This window comes from Lipophrys pholis, assembly GCF_963383615.2.
Source record: "Lipophrys pholis genome assembly, chromosome: 10".
Taxonomy (NCBI): domain Eukaryota; kingdom Metazoa; phylum Chordata; class Actinopteri; order Blenniiformes; family Blenniidae; genus Lipophrys; species Lipophrys pholis.
Window position 1 is genome coordinate 3,068,482 of NC_137640.1, and position 20,762 is coordinate 3,089,243.

Here is a 20,762-nt window from a genome sequence, read left to right on the forward strand (position 1 = left end):
CCAAATATGCTGAAAATGGTAAAGACCTTATTGATAAAGACTTTACCAATAAGGTAGTTTGTAGTGTAGTTTCGTTGTGGGTGCAGATAAATTACACCAGACCTCCGGCCTCAAGCGCCGCGGTGCGTTCAATGACCTCTTGGAAAAGTCCCTCTTGTAAATTGTTTTGACAATAAATGTGCAGCCAAATGTCTTCATCTTCTCCTTTAGTCATTGTTGGTTGACAAAACCGCCGTTAAATAAAAACAACTCTATTTTTGTTCGTGCAGCTCGCTACAGATGCAGTCAGCTGACGCTGGAGAGTGAACTCTCTGAAGATCCAATCAGAGGGCTTGAATATGCCGACGTCATCCTAGGCCTTCTAGAACGTAGACATGTTCTATAGGGCCCTGAGTTGTCAATATCAAAATCCGATTGGTTGAAGCAGCAGCGTGACCGACGCTTGTTTTCCAATGCAGAAGTCTGCAGAACTGAATCTAAAGGCCTCAGGCAGATTTCTTTACCCGGCAACAGGTGACGGCGGAAATGCGATTGGTTCAAAGTTCTAAAATGAAAGTACGTGTCTGGAAGCTGCACAGCCGGAGGAGAAGCCGTGAGAAGAAGCGGACAGACCATTTGGAATTATTTTATAAGTATTCATGGACAAAATATAATCAACATCAGTGATTCAGATCTTTTTCTAAGGCCTGCAGAGAAGGCCTTGTAGGCCCTGAAGGCCCGCCACTGGGTAAAGTAAACGCACAATATTACAAGTCTGTTCTGCTGTTTATAAGAATATTTCCACTTTTGAGAATTGAATCAACATGTTGATTTGCCAATTATGCAGAGAGGTACATATTGGAAAGTGAAAAACTAACAAAAGATTCTCTAATTTAAGAATTTCTTTCCAAAAAAAAAGAAAAACTGGGTTTCTTATTGTATTTTTTGAAAAGACAATACATATCTGTATTATAATCCATGTTGCTATTTGCAACAGCAAAGGAATCTATACATGATTAGCAGGATGAGAAACAGAGAAATGAATGAGTGTGTGTGTGTGTGTGTGTGTGTGTGTGTGTGTGTGTGTGTGTGTGTGTGTGTGTGTGTGTGTGTGTGTGTTTGAACAAACTTAACAAAATGCGCCAAGGCGTGAGTGTGGACACACTCACGCACACACTTCTGCCTCCAGCTGAGTCAGAAAGGGCGTAGCGTGACAGGGATCTTTTGCTGGTGGAGGTGGGGCAGAGCGCAGAGGTGTGGTCACAGCCTCCCAAAAAAAGCGCACCTCCCTTCATTCCGCTCGCAGTCCGCGCCGCAGGCTGCGGGAGAGAGGAAGGAGAGACGCAACCTGTGCGCAGCGGCTCTGTCCTGCCAGCTCAGCTTGCACTTTCTTTTCTCTTTCTTTTTTTTTTTTTTGCAGACTAGTTGAAGCTGTCGCGTGCTTGCCAGTATGAGTATGTACGGGTCCCAGCAGGGCCTGGACATGGGCCAGAGGGTCAGCTCCAAAGGCGACCTGGGCGGCGGAGGCGCCTATTACGCACGGAGCGATGTGGTGCAGGGAGGCGGTAATGGATACGAGCCGTACATGGACGGATACAAAACCTACAGCTACACCAAGTCCGGCACGATGGGCGGCGGGACCATGACCAGGATGGCGGGAGGCGGAATGGGCAACGCGACGATGAGCGGCGTGATGGGCGGAGGCGGCATGGGAGGCGGCATGTCGAGCGCAATGATGAGCGGCATGATGGGAGGGGGCGGCATGTCCAGCGCAACGATGAGCGGCATGATGGGAGGAGGCGGAATGGGGTAAGCGCACTTTAAAGTTGTCTATCTTTCACTTGCCACCTGTTGGTCTCCGTGTTGCTGCAGGCCGGCTGCACATCCATCAAATATTCATCTCAGTATCCAGTTCAGCCACGCAACACCCGGATAGACCAAAAAGGCCTCCGGCTTAAAGAAAGCAAAAGTCTGTGCATTCAGAACAAATGCATGCTAATGAAATGCATGAGTTATTGCTCTTGTTTTGCAAAGTAAATATTTAAGTGTGCTTGGTATTGACTTAATATTGCCATAATGGCAAAAACAGAGTGACACTGCAGGGATGTTATAATGAACCTGTGTGCATTCATGGCCTGTTTGCTGAGGGTGTTGCCACATCACCTGACCTTTATGTTACATAAATCATCACACACAGTGTTAACCCTCCTGGCTCTCCCCACTAATTAAAAAAAAAGAAAAGAAAAAGTTTTGCATGTCATTTCCTGCACATGGCGCATTATCTGGTGACGTTACTTTATCCACCTGAGCCATTATCCACTGACTTTGTGCAGACGGGCAATCACTCCGTTTTAGAGTCAGATAATAGGAACAATGCCTGTTTTGGGAGCATGTAATAAAAGCTGGGAGGAAACAAAGAAAACGGAAAAGCATGCAAATCCTGCCTCGAAATGTGAGAGTGTTAACTGCCACTTCTGGAATAATCTTATTTGCGTTATAAATTCTATAGTAGTTTATAGATGGAACTAACAATCTTCACCTTTTTATTGAAAAGAGGAAAAAATCTATAATATTTTCTTGAAAAGAACATTTTGAACAGCTAAAATGCAAGAAACAACTAAAGAGACGTGTGACAAAGCTGCACAACTGTGAAACATTTTTATATCCGAATGATGAATGAGGTACTGAGACTGCACACTTCCCCAATATAAACCAGCACAAGCAGATATTTAACTCCTGAGCTCTTTCTGCTGCTGCAGCTTCACACACTGTCTTCGTTTCGCGTGTCAGTGCCGGAGCGTCCAGACTAGCACCCACTGAGGAAATGTGTCACTGGGGTGCAGTTCAAAATCCTCAATAGAAGCAGAAGTAATCACACAGAAATAGTTTATTACTGCGGTCGAGTAAAAAAAACCAAAAAAAAAAAAGAAGCAAGAAAAACTGTCATTTGAGGTCCAATAGTTGCAGAGTTTTCTGATGTTAATGGTTAAAGTTGAAAATGCAAAGCTGCTTTCAAAAGGAACATTACTTTGCAAAACTAAAGAGATTTAACATCCAAACTGATATTTATTGTTAAATACAACGTGTTGACCAGTGACAAGTAAAGTATTTTTTTTTTAAGAGAAATGCCACAAAAGATAATATAAAAATAAGTTCAGTTTTTGTTGAGAACTTGTGCCACTATGAGCGATCCTTAGTTTACTCTCATTAATGCACGACAATAATCCGTTTCAAACAATGAAACCCGGCATTTTAGCGACAGAACTTGAGAGGCGACGCGATTGATTTCAAAAAGTACGAACAGCAAAACTAAACTAACTTTCGTTAGTCGTCCACGACTGTTCAGTGTCGGCACGTCGTTGTTTTATCTCGTACTGAAATACTGGCATCGGTCCAAAAATGAGTGCAAGGATGTCTTGATCACACGTGGACGCTCCTTTAGATGTTTGACCAAATGTTCCTGGTATGCAGATAGAACGTCATTACGTCTAATGCAGCAGAGAGAAAACGATGCAGTCGGTTTGAGGACTCTACTTACACAGAATGCGAAATCTGAAAACCTGTTATTGTGCATCTGGTAGAAAAGGTGAATTTTAGGTTTACTGGATTAGGCCCTCCATCTGGTCTCTGTAGCTGCATGTTTGTTCTTTTTTACACAGTGGAGGATTGAAATGAGTCCCAGTCTCACCGTGATTAGATCTACAAATTAAAGCAGAGCCGCCAACTTCCACACATCGGGAGCAAAACGTGTATAAACTAAACTCACATGAAGTCGTGACGTCGTTTCAAGGCTGTATTTCCAGTATTTACAAATCAGAAGATATGATTTTCAACTCCTGACACTTGAAAGCGAGATGATATTTGTGAATGGATGCCAGTCGGCAGTTTTTTATTTACTCAAACATGTGGTTTCAAATATTTGTCTTGTAATGATACGTTGTTTTTTCCACTCTTCTTATTGCTCTATTATGTCATCATCTTTCAACACCTTAAAAAAAAATATCCCCCATCTGGTTAAATTCTATACCTTAAATGTGCTTTACCTACATGGGCTTAAACGTGTTAAACACTATAAATTCATATTTGAATGTTGCTTCACAGTGAAGATATAAATTGTTGGTAAACAAAATTGTAATAGCAAGTAGAAGTAGTAAATAGTTCTTGCGCACATGCGCAATGGTAGTTTTATAGTTGACAGTCACCGTAGCAACAATCCAACTTGGCCGAATGTCTGTTTACTGCCATTGTTTACATGTTTACAGCGTGTTGTGGTCTGCACGCGTGTGTGTGTGTGTGTGTGTGTGTGTGTGTGTGTGTGTGTGTGTGTGTGTGTGTGTGTGTGTGTGTGTGTGTGTGGTTTCATGACAAATACAAACAACGGCAACAACTTGTGGCCTGGCGTGGTAACTACATTGTTTTTACTGTCTCTGTCATTGGCGTGTAATCGGACATTGTTTTCAGAATGTTACCATGGAAACGGGAAACTTTTCTGCAACAAAAACGCAAAAACTGTGTTTATCCTTCAAATGTTGTCACGTAAATGAGGCCTCATATTTTATTCCGGTTAAAGCTTTGAAACAAGCATACTTCTTATTCCTCTGCTTGGTTTGATATATATATATATGTCCAGATATTCTCATTTGTCTCTGCTTTTATTAGATTTCCTGATGTGCCTAAAAATATAATATATCCCCGGACCCACAGATTTGTTTTTTCTGTTGCTCTCTGGCGCCCTCGAGAGGCAGCCCGCCATGCCACGCCCTTCTTCACTTTGACTCTAGATCATTTGAATCTGTTTTAAATAAAAGAACGTTTGATCTGTGACTTTTATGTGTCCTGGATTGAAATAATATGTCTGATGATGACTTTACTCCCCCCCCCCCCCCCCCCCCGCAGTGGTGCCTCCATCAACCACAGAGCCGCCGTCCTGCAGAGCCAGTGCAAGGAGTACCTGAAGAAGGCCGAATTCTCCATCCAGTCCGTGAGTCCATTCTGCTGCGACCACTCACCAGCTCCTCCGCTTCACTTATCAGGGTTAAAAATACAAACGCATTGTTGCTGCTCGCTGGCACAGGCTTGCGGGAAGAATGAGAGCAATGTTGTGCGGCTGTAATCCGAGTAACTGGAAGAGTGCGTTTGTACTCCGGTAACAGAAACCAGGCAGATAATGAAAGGTTTTTTTTGTTTAGCGTCGTCCTGGTGGGTCTGTCTGTACAACCGAAGCCCCCTGAGTTCGACCGTCCCCGGTCAGAGACCCACAAACACTCAGCTGCAGAAAACATTCCGTCTACGGTTGAGCAACGGCTTTGTGAATTATGCGCTTTATTCCCGACATTTTACCACAGCTCGTGGGTGTTAGATTTATTAGACTTGTTCCAACAGCTCTGACCTCTCCGCACATCTGTGCAACACTGGTTAGGTAACATTTGTAAAAAAAACAAAAAAACCTGACGCATTTCATTCTCACCACAGTCAAGAAATCATCCAGATTTTCCTACAGAAAAGTCTTGAGAAGCTTTTTAGAAGGCGAAATCTGCTATTTAAAAAATAAGAAAAGCCCATGCAATCATCAAAACCTGATTCCGGTTCATTTCAGGTTACACACATTGTACGTTTTGTGCTCTGCACAGTGATTTGCACACCTCTGGAAATCGCTGTGTTTGTGTCCTGACAGGGCAGTTCCCACGACGACGCGGAGTACTACATGGGAATGGCCAAAGAGTCCATAGAGAAGCTGAAGAGCTGTGCAAGGGACATGAGACAAATGGGACAGCCCACTGACAATGTAGTCAGGAGGTAAGAAAGACTCTCCCACTCCTTTTGATGTCCAGGGTGTAATGTCGGAATAACACAGAGCTTGTATAGATGCACAAGAGACCATTCAGTCCAGTGGATTTACAGAAGCTTGGCAGAGGTGGAAAGAGTACAGTGGTTTTGTGTTTCAATTCCAACGACTGTTGCAACGCTTCAATTGATCTCAATTACGCTAAAATACTCTAAAATTACTTAAAGTAGTAGTTACATTATACCTGCCAATTTGGCTCAGCATTGTATGTCTCATTTCAATTCACGCTGCTTCTATATGTTGAGTATGGAGTGAATGAATAATGCAATGCAAGCGCTTTGAGTTATACACAATATAAAGCCCATGCATTGTTATTATTATTATTGTTATTAAACTTACACCATTGAATCTGCCTACTTACTTTTAAAATCACAACCGTGCACGCCCGCAGTTATAGTTAATATTAAATGGTAAATAGACTTCACTTATAAAATGCTTTTCAACCACGTGAGCAGCCCCAAAGTGCTTTACATCGTTAATCACATAAACTATGTCACACCAATGGTGATTGGAATTAAATGCATCAAAACTAAGAATGCACCGATACCGATATGAGGTTTTTATGACGTGGTACTGGTCTGAATATTCTACTGGAAAAACAATCAACGGTCAGTTTCTCAGCATTTAAGACTATTGAAGACTCTTTCTTTGAGAAAGTCTCGCTTCTTTCAGGGTGAATCAGTCAGATGTTGATGTTTTCACTTGAGCTGCCGCAACGCCATCTTTGATATCCCAGAAACCCTTATGTTAAGTGTTGGATTTTACTGACACCAGTAATAAGGACGACTCGGTGTGTGTTTAGTGGAAAGGATTCATGTATAACTGACCTGTCTCCGTACTCAACCTGCAGTCTGGAGATGTATAATGACCAGCTGAAGGGAGTCCACATGGCCATGACCGGCACCTTGCAGGGGACGAGGAGGAGGACCAGAGGGAGCTCCAGTGGCACCTGGGAAGACCCTGGAAGGAGCTTCCATGATGCTATAGGCTGGATCGCACAGCAGAAGGTATGACACACACACATATTCTTGTTTTCATTACCAAGTTGGGTCACGTAGCTCAACACAACCTGTTGGTGTCCACTCTCTCTGAAGGGTTTAAAAATCTGACTTTTGATGTTGAATTGTGGTGAAAGAATGACAAAAAGAAATATCACTTAAGAAATTAATAAATATTTTTTCCTGACATTTGGTTTTCACAAAGCCATTTTATAATTCTAATCAGTTCTGTTTCCGTATTCTACGGTGTCCTCACATTGACTTGTATCAGTTTTCTTTTTATTTTGGATATAATATCTCTTACTTCTATTTAATATTGTTTATCAATGAGTGATGTGAAGCGTTAGAGTGGAGAAATGTTTACATTTATTCCATCACACCAGCCACAGCCACACTATACAAAGCAGTACAGTTTAAGCTCATTCTAACAAGGTTCTTTATGTCATTAATAAAGCAAACAAGTCCATAATGAATAACAGCTGTTTTCTATTAAATCACTCAAACATCTCAGGAAAAGCCTGGTTGTGTTGTAACATGGAAAACTATACAAGTTGTTGGTTTGAACTGACCTATTAAGAATAAACTGCAACTTCCCCTTTTGCTGTCGTAGGCTTCACCTAACCTGGAGGTCAGGGCAGGTGAAACGTGACTCATAGTAGGAAATGTACAAAGCAGCCAATGAATGCAGCAATAATACAAAAAAATGAAGAGAAGGCAATGACATGTTACCATGTCTATGATTTTACTGCTCAGATATAATTGTAGCTGTGCTTCACATGTTTTAGTGGCGTGGCTGTCAACATTCTTCCTTGAATCTTATGTGGAAAAGAAATTACTCTGCTGTCTGACCTCTGAATTGTAAAAAAAAAATTATTAAAAAACCACAGACGTCAAACACAGCATATTCGTCTGTTTCGCAGATTTGCTGAGGACATAAACAAAAAGTGTTTTATCATGTTTTTTTTAGTTTTCTTTTAGAAAGGTGCAATCTAACTTTCCAAGAGACAAGGCATCAGCGATGGAATCAAAAGTGTCAAGACTTGTGTTGGAAAACTGTGAACGGCGCAAACATACAGCAGATGTGATGAACAAGGATATTGAAACCTCAGTTCATAGCATCAAACGTGTCCTTCAGGGAATCAGATTTAGGTGGAGTCGTGATGATGTGCAAAAAGGTTTATCTTTGAACTCTTGGTGGTAACTCTATTAATTCTGGGTGTATTTCTGACATGTTTGACCTTAAGTAGCTCATTATGTCACCAAGCGTCTCACCTCGTTGCTCTGCCACCGCCCGATGGCGGCCGAGCCGACTCAGCAGATTTGTTCCTCGCGTATTTCCATTGAGTTTTTTTTTTCTTTTTTTTCCTGTGCTGACACGTTGCAGCGTCTGATTGAAACGGCCTCCTGGGGCGACGAACCCGCCGCCATCGAGCAGCAGCTCATCAGCCACCAGAGGTTTCACAGCTCCATCCAGAGGAGCCCCGAGGTGGACCGGGCCCGAGACGAGCTGGTCGGTTCAGTTCAGCAGTACACATTAGTTCTGCGAAAACAAGCTCAATGAATTTAGTTTTTCGTGGCTTTTCATTGCAATTATTAAAATCCTTCTTTATTCCATCACCTGTAGCTGCTGAGGGGGTTGAAGTGAGTGTTAATCAAGTACCTGAAATGATGAAAATCAAAACAAACAGTAATTTGATAAATATGCTGAGGATGTTGCTGGTATTTCTTTCCTAGAAAAGAACAGAAACCCATAAAAATAAAGTTTCGGTGATGTTGATTAACCTTGTAATCTTAAATCAATCAAATATGAAAATAGAATACACAATACCATTTGGAAGACCTGGAGTAACCTGCTTTAACGACATGTATTCTTAAAGCCCCGTTACACGACAGCGTTTCAAGTGAAATTAATTAATAAATTTTTTTTTAGTATCGTCATTTGACAAAAAGTTCACATTTAAATGGCAGTATTTTGAAAACAATGTCTGTTTACATGGAAACGGCAGAAACGCATGGAATCGATGTAATCAGCATGCGTGGCCACGAGTTGGCGCTGTTGGGTGTTTTATTTTTTTTAATGAAACTACACTCACTTGTGCACATAGAACAGCCAAATCAAATGCACGCAGTACTTTTCAGAGCAACATGCACAGAAGTTCTGACATGAAGCAGAAGGCGTTATATTTTTATGTACGCGTCCTGCCAGTCTCAGCCTCAGCGCTGCAAAGTGTCGAGTCGCTTCTGTTTGTGTGTGAACAAAGTTGTTTTCCTCTCTGTGCTCAGAGTAAAAAAGGAGACAAAGGAAATCTTCACGCTCTGGAGCAGGAGTGGGACACGCTGCAGGTGACAGAAACGACCATCAGCTGTGTGTGTGTGTGTGTGTGTGTGTGTGTGTGTGTGTGTGTGTGTGTGTGTGTGTGTGTACACTTCCTGGTGCTCGTACCTTAACGCCCTCTCCTCTCTGGTTGCCAGCAAATGTCACACGGTCGCACCGAGCAGCTGCGGGACCTCATGCAGATCATCATGGAGATCTGCAAGGAGATCATGTGGGTGAACGACAGGGAGGAGGAGGAGCTGGTGTTCGACTGGGGCGACAAGAACATCGAGCAGTACATCCCCAGGAAGCAGGAGGCGTACTCGGTTAGAAACTCTTTTACACTCTCTTCGAAGAGATGCATGTCTTTACTTTACTCCAGTGTATCAGCAACAAGTCTAATAACAACCTCGTTATTCAACGCTGTTTACTTATTTGAACAAGTGCAAGATAAAACAGAGCTCTTGTGAAGAAGTGAGGACAGCCTGTCCTCTCTCTCCCTGGCTTGTTTCAGTTTTTAAAAAAGTGTGTTGCTCCAACCAGCCAATCAGAAATCAAACCCTATATAGTGTCACCGGGGGTTTAGCCAATCCCAATCAAGGTAGGCCCTCCCTTTGACTCCTCCCACAATCAGGCAGCTCTGCTCTGGCACATGGCACCACGAGAGGAAGGTCTTCCTCCTCTTCCCAAGATGGGCATGTGTGGGCGGAGCCAGTCCAGCTCACACAGACTTTTCCAAAAGTTTTTGCATTTTCACTTGAAAACTTTGTGTAACTGGTGCCTCAGACTCAGAGGACTCGCAGTCAGAATAGTCGTTATTGTCACTGTTAAAAACAACAAAATCGTAAGTGTCGTCCGTGCATGTGCCACAATAGAGACGTATCAAGAGGTAGAAAAATAATAAGAGTAAAAAAATGGCTTAAAAAAACACACTCAGCAGTCAGTTATTGCAATGTTACTTTCAGTTGTAGTGATTTTAAAGTTGATATAATGTTAATTTGTTCAATCTGCTCATCTTTAATCAAAATGAAATTAATGTAAATCCACCATCTTTAAGATAAGATATCCCTTTATTTATCTCGCATGTGGAGAAATTTGCAGTGGTACAGCAGGATAGTACAGAGAAAGAATCACACATAGCAGGAACTAAAAAAAGCAGATAAAAATACAATATAACAGAAAAATATGCACACGGTGCCTGTAAGTGTGGACATGTACAGGGTATGGGGGTGGATGTATTGCACAAATACCTTATCTGTGACTTTAGCTGGAAGATCTGAAATGGACTCTGGCCACTTCTCTGCCTCTTCTCATAAATTCACCCTGACATTATGATTTTGATACTAATTGCGACTGAGCTGGCAACATGAAGCTGCATTTCACTGTTTCATCACCGATCTTTTATCTCAGGTCTTAGTCTTATGCTATGTGCCTGATTGTTACTAGAACAGTGCAATCCCTTGTTTTGCTGCTGCTTCTTCTCAGTGCCAATGTCTTGTACATAGTTAATCTGGGTCCCAGGATGAAGCGTCTGTGGTAGATTATATTCTGACACCCAGTCATCCACTTGTAGTAGAGCTTTCCACTCAGTGTCTTTATGCTTTTGTGTGTTGCCAACGCTTATTTAAATTTCAACAGGAATTGATGAGGGCCCTGGAAGACAAAGAGAAAGACCTGAATAAACTGAAACTCAAAGTGGATAACCTCCTGAGCAACAACCACCCGGCGGCAGACAAGATTCAGGTGTGTGGAGAATCAGGAAGGTGAAAGCCTTATTCTGAACTCCAGTTTCTTTTTCCTCATCTTTTTCTTTGGACATTTCCTCCCCAGGCCTACCAGGACACTCTGCAGACTCAGTGGAGTTGGCTTCTCCAAATCACCAAATGCATCGATACCCATCTGAAGGAGAACGGCGCTTACAGCCAGGTAACTCAACACACTGAACGTAGGAGTCACCTTCAGCATCAAACACACAAGAGAATCCTCAGCTCGACACCATGGAGGAGCAGTTTCAGTTTTATTGCTTTGAAGCTTTTCTTTATTGTCATTGCATGGAGGTGGTTTCATGCAGCGACAGAACAGAGTGCGTTCTGCACTGTCGTCTCACAGTGAGAGGAACCTGGTTCGATTCCCAGACCAAGGCTTTTTTATGTGGAGTGGATGGAATGATGGACGGCTTGCTGGATGAATGATGGATGGATGGATGGATAGACAGATGGAAGGATGGACTTATAAATGGATGGATGGCTTGTTGGATTAATGATTGATGAATGATGGATGGATGACTTGTTGGATGAATGATGGATGGATGGATGGATAGACAGATGGAAGGATAGACTTATAAATGGATGGATGGCTTGTTGGATGAATGATGGATAAATAGATGGATGGATGGATGGATGGATGGAATTATAAATGGATGGATCGATTACTTAAAAAAAAGAAGTATTTTACATTATAAAGCCTTAATTCTATCAGGGACTAAACTAACCAACCGTTAGATCAACGGGCGCCGTGGGTACCGGGAGTTTTTGTTGCATCACCTCACTTAGAACCTCCAGCCAGGACCTTCAGGAGATCAGCTTGCACAACTATTGGAAAGATGTAACTTCTGTCACGTCTTTCCAGTGACCCGTTCGAACTGCGTGCGTCTGAATCCACTTTGTCTTGTCGAACGTGTTGAACTGAACGCCTCACAATCCTCCGCTTCGTCCTCATCGAGCCTGTTTCTTATCAGTTCTTCAAGGAGGCCAACGAGACGTACGCCGCTCTGCAGAAGGAGCACGAGAAAGTTCGTACCAAGTTCACCTGTGACAAGAACACCCCTCTGGAGAACCTGCTGGAGATCCTCAGGGACCTGGAGGTACTGCGACTCACTTTCACTCACTTTTTTTGGCTTCATTTGTCTGTTCTAATTTTCATATTCTATTCGCTGCGGTTCCAAAGTCAGATCTCAGCAATGTTTCATTTACAGTGTTTGATTTTCACCTCATTAACAAACTGCTCTTATTGTTTTACTCATCCACGTAACCTACCTATGCTTTAGTCAGACGATTACTAACTGTTATCCTGACTCAAATACTTATTCACCAAGTTATACTCTTACTAAATTACACCGTTACTGACTAAGCTACTAACCGAGTCACTTTCTGATTCATCTACTTAGTTTTTAGTTACTCGTTTCTCCACTAACTTACTGGCTGAGTTACTGATTTACTTTATCTACTTACGAACTCATTGAGTGGAATATTTGTAATTTTACTTATTTACTTTCTTACATCCTTGTTGTAATTAGTTAGTTCCATCCCTTTACCATTTTACCTACAAACTTACTGACAGACTTATTTTCTTAGTCAGTGAGTTAATCAATTACTCATATTGCTTACTTACCCATTTATCTTATTAATTCACTAACATATGAACTGGCTTGTTTCCTTATAAATCCTTCACTTAGTAACTGACTGACTTACCGTCTGAACGACATGACAGTTATATGATATTCAGTATTCTGTAGGAACTACATGTTTAACCATGAACTGTGATTCCAGAGGGAAAAGGAAAGGTCAATGGACAACAAGCGGCAGGTGCAGCACCTGGTGGCCAAGTCAAAGAGCATCGTGAGGCTGAAGCCACGAAACCCAGAAGAGAAGAGCAGCGGCATCCTTGTCAAGGCTCTGTGTGACTTCAAACAGGACCAGGTCAGCGCCGCCGCGCCGCCGCCGCACCGCCGCCGCACCGCCGCCGCACCGCCGGGTGTCCAGGCTGCCGCCAGTCACATGTTCAGTCACACGCCATCATTTGCCAAAACACCAAACTTGATTAATAAAACACTTTCCATTTGTGTTAGTACTCGAAATGGCAGTACTAACCTTTAACTACTTGCCAATACTGAGTACCAAAATGGTTACTTATTAAATACCATAAAGTATAATTATTATTCCATACTCAAACAATGCTGTATCAGTGAATACGTTCTTAACGAAATAACAGAGTTGGTTAATAAATACATAAGTAGCCAATTAAGTAATGTTCAAACGTAAAACTGTTTAAAAAGGAACATCGAAAGATATTTTTTTAAATGGTTTAAAGATAAGATGACGATGTACTGTATATTTACATGTTTAACCCTAAATATATCTATCTATTCTATTCTATTTGTATTTATTTGATCATATTTTCTCATTATATGATTCCATAATATTAACAAAACACATAACAAAAAAAAATAAAAAATTTAAAAGAAAGAAAAAATAGCTCTTATATGTTGAAATTAATTATTAAAGATGCCAAAGCTAAATCATTATTAAAGTTACTCTCCCAGAAAAAAAATATACTTTCCATAAAAGGTATCACTTTTGCCCAGAGAATGAACCAAAACCCCAAAACAAGACCATTACCACTCATTCCCAAATCGATCATGATTTCAAGAGTCACTGTTGCTTTGGATGAAACATTCATTACCAGTACCGTCCAGAGAGTGTTTTCTGTTTCTTGCTTTCTTTTCTTCAGAAACTATATTTACTTTCCATTTCTCAAAAAGCTCCTCCAGGCGTTTCAAGTAAGACGTTTCTGTTCTACAGAAGGTGATCTGTAAGGACAACGAGGCCATCCTGAAGGACAACAGCCAGCGCAGTAAGTGGGAGGTGACCGGACCCGGCGGTCTGGACATGCTGGTGCCGTCCGTGTGCCTGATCGTACCGCCGCCCAACCCGCTCAGCGTCAGCCTCGCCAGCAAGTAGGAAGCACAAACACACCGTTTGCGTCCCTCCACTGGATTTGAGTGAAAGATTTGATTTATTCTTTGTGTCACTGAAAGGAACGAGCAGTACTACGAGGCCATCCTGTCCATCTGGAATCAGCTGTACATCAACGTTAAGAGTCTGATCGCCTGGCAGTACTGCATCCGGGACATCAAATACATCAACTCCCTCACCATCTCCATGGTAAGAGACAAATCATGTCTGTCTCTGAATGACGGGTTTGAGGGGCGTGGCCACAACAAAATGTACTTTCAGCCTTTTAACACCCGAGAAAGACACTTAAAGCTTCACGCTGTCTCTTAAGATACGACCGGGACTTTTTCAAAACCTCATCTGGACTCCAGTTTGACTTGTAGTTTCTTTCCATACGGACCCAGTTTCTTCAGGGATGCCAAGTTTCCCTGGATTCACGGATTTCCAATGATTTGAAATTCAGTTTCATTTTTAGGAAACGTCTAAATCCATTGATAAACTTTTTTTTTTTTTCAATATTTTATTTTCATTTTACATTATTTTTTTCAAGACAATACAGTACAAAACAACATGGCTCAGATGCATAAATTGTTACCAAATGAGTATACACAAGAATATAACAGAAGGGATGCAGAGAAAAAGAAAAGGAGTCCAGTCAGCAGCTACTGTATCTTGATCTTTTCAAAATGAGAAAGAAATGGATTCCAAAAGTGGGCAAAAGTGTTCATGGAGACATGACGAAGTCTTTCCATTTGTATTAGATACAACATGTCAGTGACCCACAGCTGGAACGAAGGAGGAATGGGGGACTTCCATTCTTTCAGTATTATTTTTTTTGCAACAATTAGACCCAGTTCCAGTGATTGTTGCATTACAGCAGGGATAGTCCTAATAGTTTGAGTGCAGCCGAAGAGAACAAGTCCAGCTTCAGGTTGAATGGGCGTCTTATATGCTTTGGAATAGAAGTCAAATATTTTTGACCAGAAGCCTGTTAGTGAAGGGCAGGACCAAAAAGCGTGAGACAAAGTACTTTCTGACACGTTGCACCTGCCACACATTGGGGAAACCGACGGATAGATTTAGTGTAATCTGGCTTTAGAATAATGCAAGCGGTGGACAATTTTAAATTGGATCAATCGATGTCTGCTGTTCACAGAACAAGAATGAATTTTAGATAAGCATTTGGTCCACATGGATTCAGATAATTCAATACCCAATTCTTCTCTCCAAGTATCCCTCGCTTTCACAGTACTAGCGGTAATACAATCATTCAATAGGCATACCACTTTTGAAACAAGATGCTTGGAATCGGGAGGGCTTTTGAGAATTTGATAAATTTCATGTTCAACTGGAAGATTTGGAAAATGTCCAATTTTCGATTGAATATAATGCCTGACCTGTAAATATCGAAAGAAGTGTGACTGGGGCAAATTGTATTTTTCCCTTAATTGATTGAATGATGCAAATTTACCATCAACATATAAGTCATTGATTGACATCAAGCCCTTCCTTCTCCAGTCATTGTAAGACTTGTCATGCCAGGGAGGTGCAAAACAATGATTGAGGCATATAGGCGTTTGTACTGATGTGTTTGGTAAAGACAAAAGGTTTCTTATTTGGGTTAAAATCCTAACAGACTGCTTTAACGTATAGCACAGGTTCTTAAAGGACTCTGGTTTCTCAAATTTGGAAAATTTACAGCGGGGTAGAGGGGGTCTGATTGTCCAGAGTACCTTGTTGCCAAAACATTAACGCCCTAACATTGGCAGCCCAATAAAAATGTTTAAAGACTGGCAGGCCCAATCCTCCCTCCGTTTTAGACTTCTGTAAGTGTATCTTTGAGATTCTGGCATGCTTGCCCATTGATAAACTTTTAACCGGGGGAGTTGAGGTACATAAATATTCAAGGCTTTCACCAAGGATAATGTTAGATTAGCGTTGGATTGTTTAATGTGAGTCGTTTTGTGGTTGATTTTAATACTCGACCCTTCGGCGTGACCATTTTAAACTACACTGGGATGCTCATTAGATAAACCTCTAGTTCTATAAAACAAACTCAGACTCCACGATCTAGACAAGAGGTCTAGATCAAAAAAAATTTACATTTATTCCTCAAAAATATGTTCCTTTATTTCAAATACTGTATAATAAAACAAAACTGAAAACCGTGGGTGCCGATCGTCATCATTAGCAACTAATCAGAACCCAAGTGAACTTTACTACTATTCTTATATATCTAACAAAATGGGAAAAGTATACATATTAGTTCATGACAGCGAGAGCATTTTTATAAAATAAAATTTTTAAATATTCTGCTTCTGATTCTACATCCATGAGTTTGAGACCCCAGATCTGTGTTTTGATATTTTCCTGGACTCTTCAAACTGAACCCGGATTCTTATCATTTGAATTGGTACTTTCTAACATAAGCCTGAACTCCTAGAACCGAACCCCATGGACTCGCGAAGGTTCTCAGGTATTGAGAAGTTTTAAAGTTTATCAAACAGGCTGGAAGTGTCAGAACGGACACAGAAATATTGACGTGATTGGTTCCAGTGCGGTTGATTCAATTAAAACCCAACATTATGCTTGTGTGCTCAGTTGGCTAAGATGCGTCCCGAGGAGTACCGGAAGATCGTGAAGAACCTGGAGACTCACTACGATGAGTTCATACGCAGCAGCCACGGCTCCCAGATGTTTGTCGACGAGGACAAGAGGAGCATGGAGAACCAGTTCACTGGCGCCCAGACGTACTACGACCAGCTGGTGGTGCAGCTCCCGACTTACAGTCAGTATATTGATCAGCTATCATATATTTACTACTTTCCATTGCCACTGGGTAAAATATGTGAACTTAGTAGACTGTTCCAGAGTGACTGTCATGTATTTGTTTCGCATTTCATACAGATGTTGTCATTGTCATTGTCTTTAAAGTGTAATGATTTACTTTGGTACATTAATGTACAAAAAAAAAAATAAAAAATGCAACCAGATGTTTGTCTTAAAAATCTAAAAATATTGGGATTATAAAGTGTTTCTTCAAATTATACAAGTTCTATATTTTACACGGACGTTGTCCATGGAACAGTTCCACCAATCAAATGATGACAAAAAACATTGGTTTGCATACTAAATATCCCAACTATGACTTTCTAAACTATGGTGGCCCACAGGGTCAAAATAATGTAAACTACACAACATTAAAGCAAAAGATAAACTTACACCGCAAAACGTTCTGTCAGTAGAAACTCTCTGCAAGTGTGGCTTTTGTAATTGTGTTTTCAGTTTTGTATCTGTATTGTCACTTTTGGTATTTGTGTTGCGTCTTTTGTATGAGTGTTGCGTCTTTTGCATCCACATTGCAGCTTTTTCTTAAGATAAGATAAGATAAGATAAGATATCCTTTATTTATCTCACATGTGGAGAAACTTGCAGCGGTACAACAGGATAGGAAAGAGAAAGAAGCACACATAGCAGGAACTAAAAAAAGCAGATAGAAATACAATATAATAAAAATATGCACACGGTGCCTATAAGTGTGGACATGTACAGAATATGGGGGTGGCTGTATTGCACATAGTAAATACGTTTTTATAGATTATTATTGTTATTGCACCACCTCCACAGTTGGGGTGGAGTGATATTGTCTGGTTGTGGTGTAAACCCTCCTTGGCCAACATAGAAATGTGCCGATTTGACTGTTATCACTCATATATGAAAGTAAACCTGTTATATGATTCAGTTTTTTTCGATTAATAGAAACATTTTTTTTTCCTCCACAGTTGCTCGTCAGGAGCAGATCGAGGTGCAAGAATCCGAGCCGCAGCAGCCGCAGCAGCAGCTGTTCCTGATACAGCAGCAGCAGCAGGATCAGCAGCAGCTGTTCCTGATACAGCAGCAGCAGCAGGATCAGCAGCAGCAGCTGTTACTGATACAGCAGCAGCAGGAGGAAGAGGAGCAGAGGCTCAGGTGGGCCGAGGCGGAGAGACTGAGGCTGGAAGAAGAAAGACGACGGCTGGAAGAGGAGAGGCGAAAGGCAGAGGCCAAGAAAGTGTCTGAGAAGAAGAAGGAGGTTAAGAGGGAAGTGGTGAAAGTGCAGAAGTCGGAGCCCTTGAAGAGGAAGGTGGTGGTGTCCTCCACCAGCCTGTCGGAGCTGCACTCGCTCAGGCTGAGGCTGGAGGCCGCCGAGGGCATGCTGAGTCAGCACGTCCACATCTGCATCGGCGAGGACTCGTTGCGAGACTGCGGCATGCGCATCACCCAGCTCGAGGTAGACGCACAAACTCAAACAATGAAGCCAACAAAGACAACAACACTGTTCCCGCTGTACAAACGGTGTTTCCTCCACGCAGACGGTGCAGCAGACCATCGACTCCACGCGCCAGGAGTACCTGCGGCTGAGGGAGCGCGTCTTGAAGGAACTGGAGGGCATGAACGATTCGGATAAAGCCCAGTTCCTCCGCGCTGAGCTCGAGGTGATCGACCAACGACTGGGCAGCATGGACAGCAGCTCGGCCGTGTACATACAACGGTACGAAACGCCAACACGCTCAGATCAAACCCGACGGAGCTCACATCCAGTGACACTCCAAGAATCATGAAGGCAAATACATAAATACATTTATTCACTGTAGTTAAATTGGTTTAATTGTACAGTTTGTATGCTTTTTATATATTTAAAAAGAGCTCTATGCAGGCTAGTTTTCATTATTAAATGCTGTCTGTTCTTATACCTGCTTATAGACTCAGAACCTGGAATGCAGCCTTAACATTTGTGTAAATTATCATGGAAAAAAGTATAAATCTCTATTTTCTGCACCTATACCTCTTAAAATCATGTAAACATTAAATCTATTTCGTTTAGTCTATTTAGTAACAAAGGAACTGGAAGATTTTGTTGTATTTTCTTCTAAATTTACTGGATGGATAAACAGTTTGGTCTATACGTGGAACATAAAAACATAAAGATTCTAATAAATATTTCTTAAAAGTTACTTTCCTTGATCATATTTGATATTTTACGAAAAAGAACCAAAAAGTACAAAAAGACAAACTTAATATGCAACAATTGCCTCTTCTTTAAAATACACAATTATAATAACATATCATGTTTAGTTAATGCAATATACATTTTTATACTATTGATATCCGTAAATAACACATATCCTGTTAATTCATTGTTAATTAATTCCAAACACGACAACACAAGAAAAATACCTATATATATATATATATATATATATATATATATATATATATATACACGGTATATAATAATCTGTACCCAAGAATACACATACCTATATAGACATACATAATTCTCTGTACAACACATATATCAGGGTTAACATGCCTGAAAAGGGATAGGAAGAAGTAAAACTTATTTATTTACATCCATATTTGGCATTTAAAAAGAACTCATGTCGGGAAGTAGTTGACTGTTAGTACTTTGCACTCTTTCTCAGATTTATCACTTTACTCACGCAAGACTAAACCCACACTTATCACATGGTTATTGTAAAATCAATTTTGTGTAAGTTTAGCTTTTTGGTTTGTTTGTTTGCTTTTAATCTCAGGCTGCAGGCTCTCAGGGACGTGCTGGAGAGCATGGCACGGGCGGAGGACATTGTGAAAGTTCATGAAGCGAGGCTGACGGAGAAGGAGACGACCTCGCTGTCCCCCGACGAGGTGGAGGAATACATGCTGGCCCTCAAGGTATTTTACACGACGGTTCACCGTTCACCTCAAACATTGAACCAATATTTAAAACAGTTAATAGCAACTCTGACTGTACTCAAGTACTAATCTTTACTTATAGAGTAACTCCAGTATTGCATTATTACATTATTATACATCCACTATTGTCTTCTTTGTTCCTTTCTCTTCTCTTACATGAGCTATGCGACACAACACTGCCCCCCACAGGTCATCCGTGGTATTACTGTTTGTTAGTCTGCCTGGAAATGTTACCAAGTTAAGCACGTAATGTTCACAGATTTACAAAATGTTCCGCTTCTATCTGTCCGTGTATTTAGAGCGCGTTTACACGGCAATGATCTCAAGTGAAAACGCTAACTTTTGTTGCATTTTGGGGGTTTTGTTTACATGGCAGTGGTGCTCAGAGCAACTGAGGTGAGGCTTTCAAGGTGGAACTTTTTGAAAATACTCGCGCGCCATTGTCGTGGAGACAGAGGAAACGCTGCTTCAGCCGTAGTAAATACTACTGCACATGCTCAGTAGATTGACGATAAGAACAATGTTTCCTCCAGAGTGTCATGACTCCCAGTCCATATTCTCTTGGGACTTGGTACTTTTATTTTGACAGTCACCGTAATAACAATTGTACTTGGTCGTCTGTCCATAAAAATGTACGTTGACTCCCATTGTTAGATTTGTTGTGTATTGCTCTCTGCGTGCACATGCGTGTGGTTTCATTTCATAAACAACAGACAGTGCCACCTTGTGGCGTGAAACGTTATCGTGTGATTTGAGCTTTTAAGATTAATGTTCACGCTATCTCAGGTTCTCACTTCATAAAAGAGAGTGTGTGAGTGTGTGTGTGTGCGTGTGTGTGTACGTGTGTGTGTGCGCGTGTGTGCATGTGTACGTGTGTGTGTGTGTGTATGTGTGTGTGTGTGTGTGTGTGTGTGTGTGTGTGCTCACCATGCAGCTCTGACTGTGCTGTTGTTGACGTGCAGAATGTCACGGTGGAGTTGGACCAGAAGAAGGACGTCCTGGCCTCCATGGAGGCGGCGCTCGCCAACGCCAGCCACTGGAACAGCCAGGTGGAGGCACCTTTCCACAGGTGTGACCTGATGCTGTCCAAGTACTCGGAGGACGTGGGCTTGCTGTCGGACCGCTGGAGACGTCTTCAGGGACAGATCGACACCAGG

The 20,762-nt window shown here is 41.6% G+C and overlaps 1 protein-coding gene across 3 annotated transcripts in view; it reads left to right on the forward strand.

Moving 5' to 3' along the window:
• Positions 1-559: 559 nt before the first annotated feature.
• Positions 560-20,762, forward strand: part of dspb (desmoplakin b) — a 34,452-nt gene continuing 14,249 nt past the window's right edge. For 2 of the 3 annotated variants that reach the window (XM_080472922.1, XM_080472924.1), the window contains exons 1-18: positions 1,280-1,788; positions 4,876-4,960; positions 5,654-5,775; positions 6,675-6,831; positions 8,207-8,332; positions 9,106-9,165; positions 9,295-9,462; positions 10,775-10,879; positions 10,967-11,062; positions 11,874-11,999; positions 12,685-12,834; positions 13,717-13,871; positions 13,953-14,079; positions 16,471-16,657; positions 17,652-18,139; positions 18,222-18,400; positions 19,446-19,584; positions 20,568-20,761. In XM_080472922.1, coding sequence (XP_080329048.1) covers positions 1,430-1,788; positions 4,876-4,960; positions 5,654-5,775; positions 6,675-6,831; positions 8,207-8,332; positions 9,106-9,165; positions 9,295-9,462; positions 10,775-10,879; positions 10,967-11,062; positions 11,874-11,999; positions 12,685-12,834; positions 13,717-13,871; positions 13,953-14,079; positions 16,471-16,657; positions 17,652-18,139; positions 18,222-18,400; positions 19,446-19,584; positions 20,568-20,761 — 3,023 coding nt within the window. In that variant the 5' untranslated portion in view covers positions 1,280-1,429. Of the gene's footprint in view, positions 728-1,279; positions 1,789-4,875; positions 4,961-5,653; positions 5,776-6,674; positions 6,832-8,206; positions 8,333-9,105; positions 9,166-9,294; positions 9,463-10,774; positions 10,880-10,966; positions 11,063-11,873; positions 12,000-12,684; positions 12,835-13,716; positions 13,872-13,952; positions 14,080-16,470; positions 16,658-17,651; positions 18,140-18,221; positions 18,401-19,445; positions 19,585-20,567; position 20,762 lie in introns of those variants that run through there. The other variant, XM_080472923.1, reaches the window with a different exon arrangement.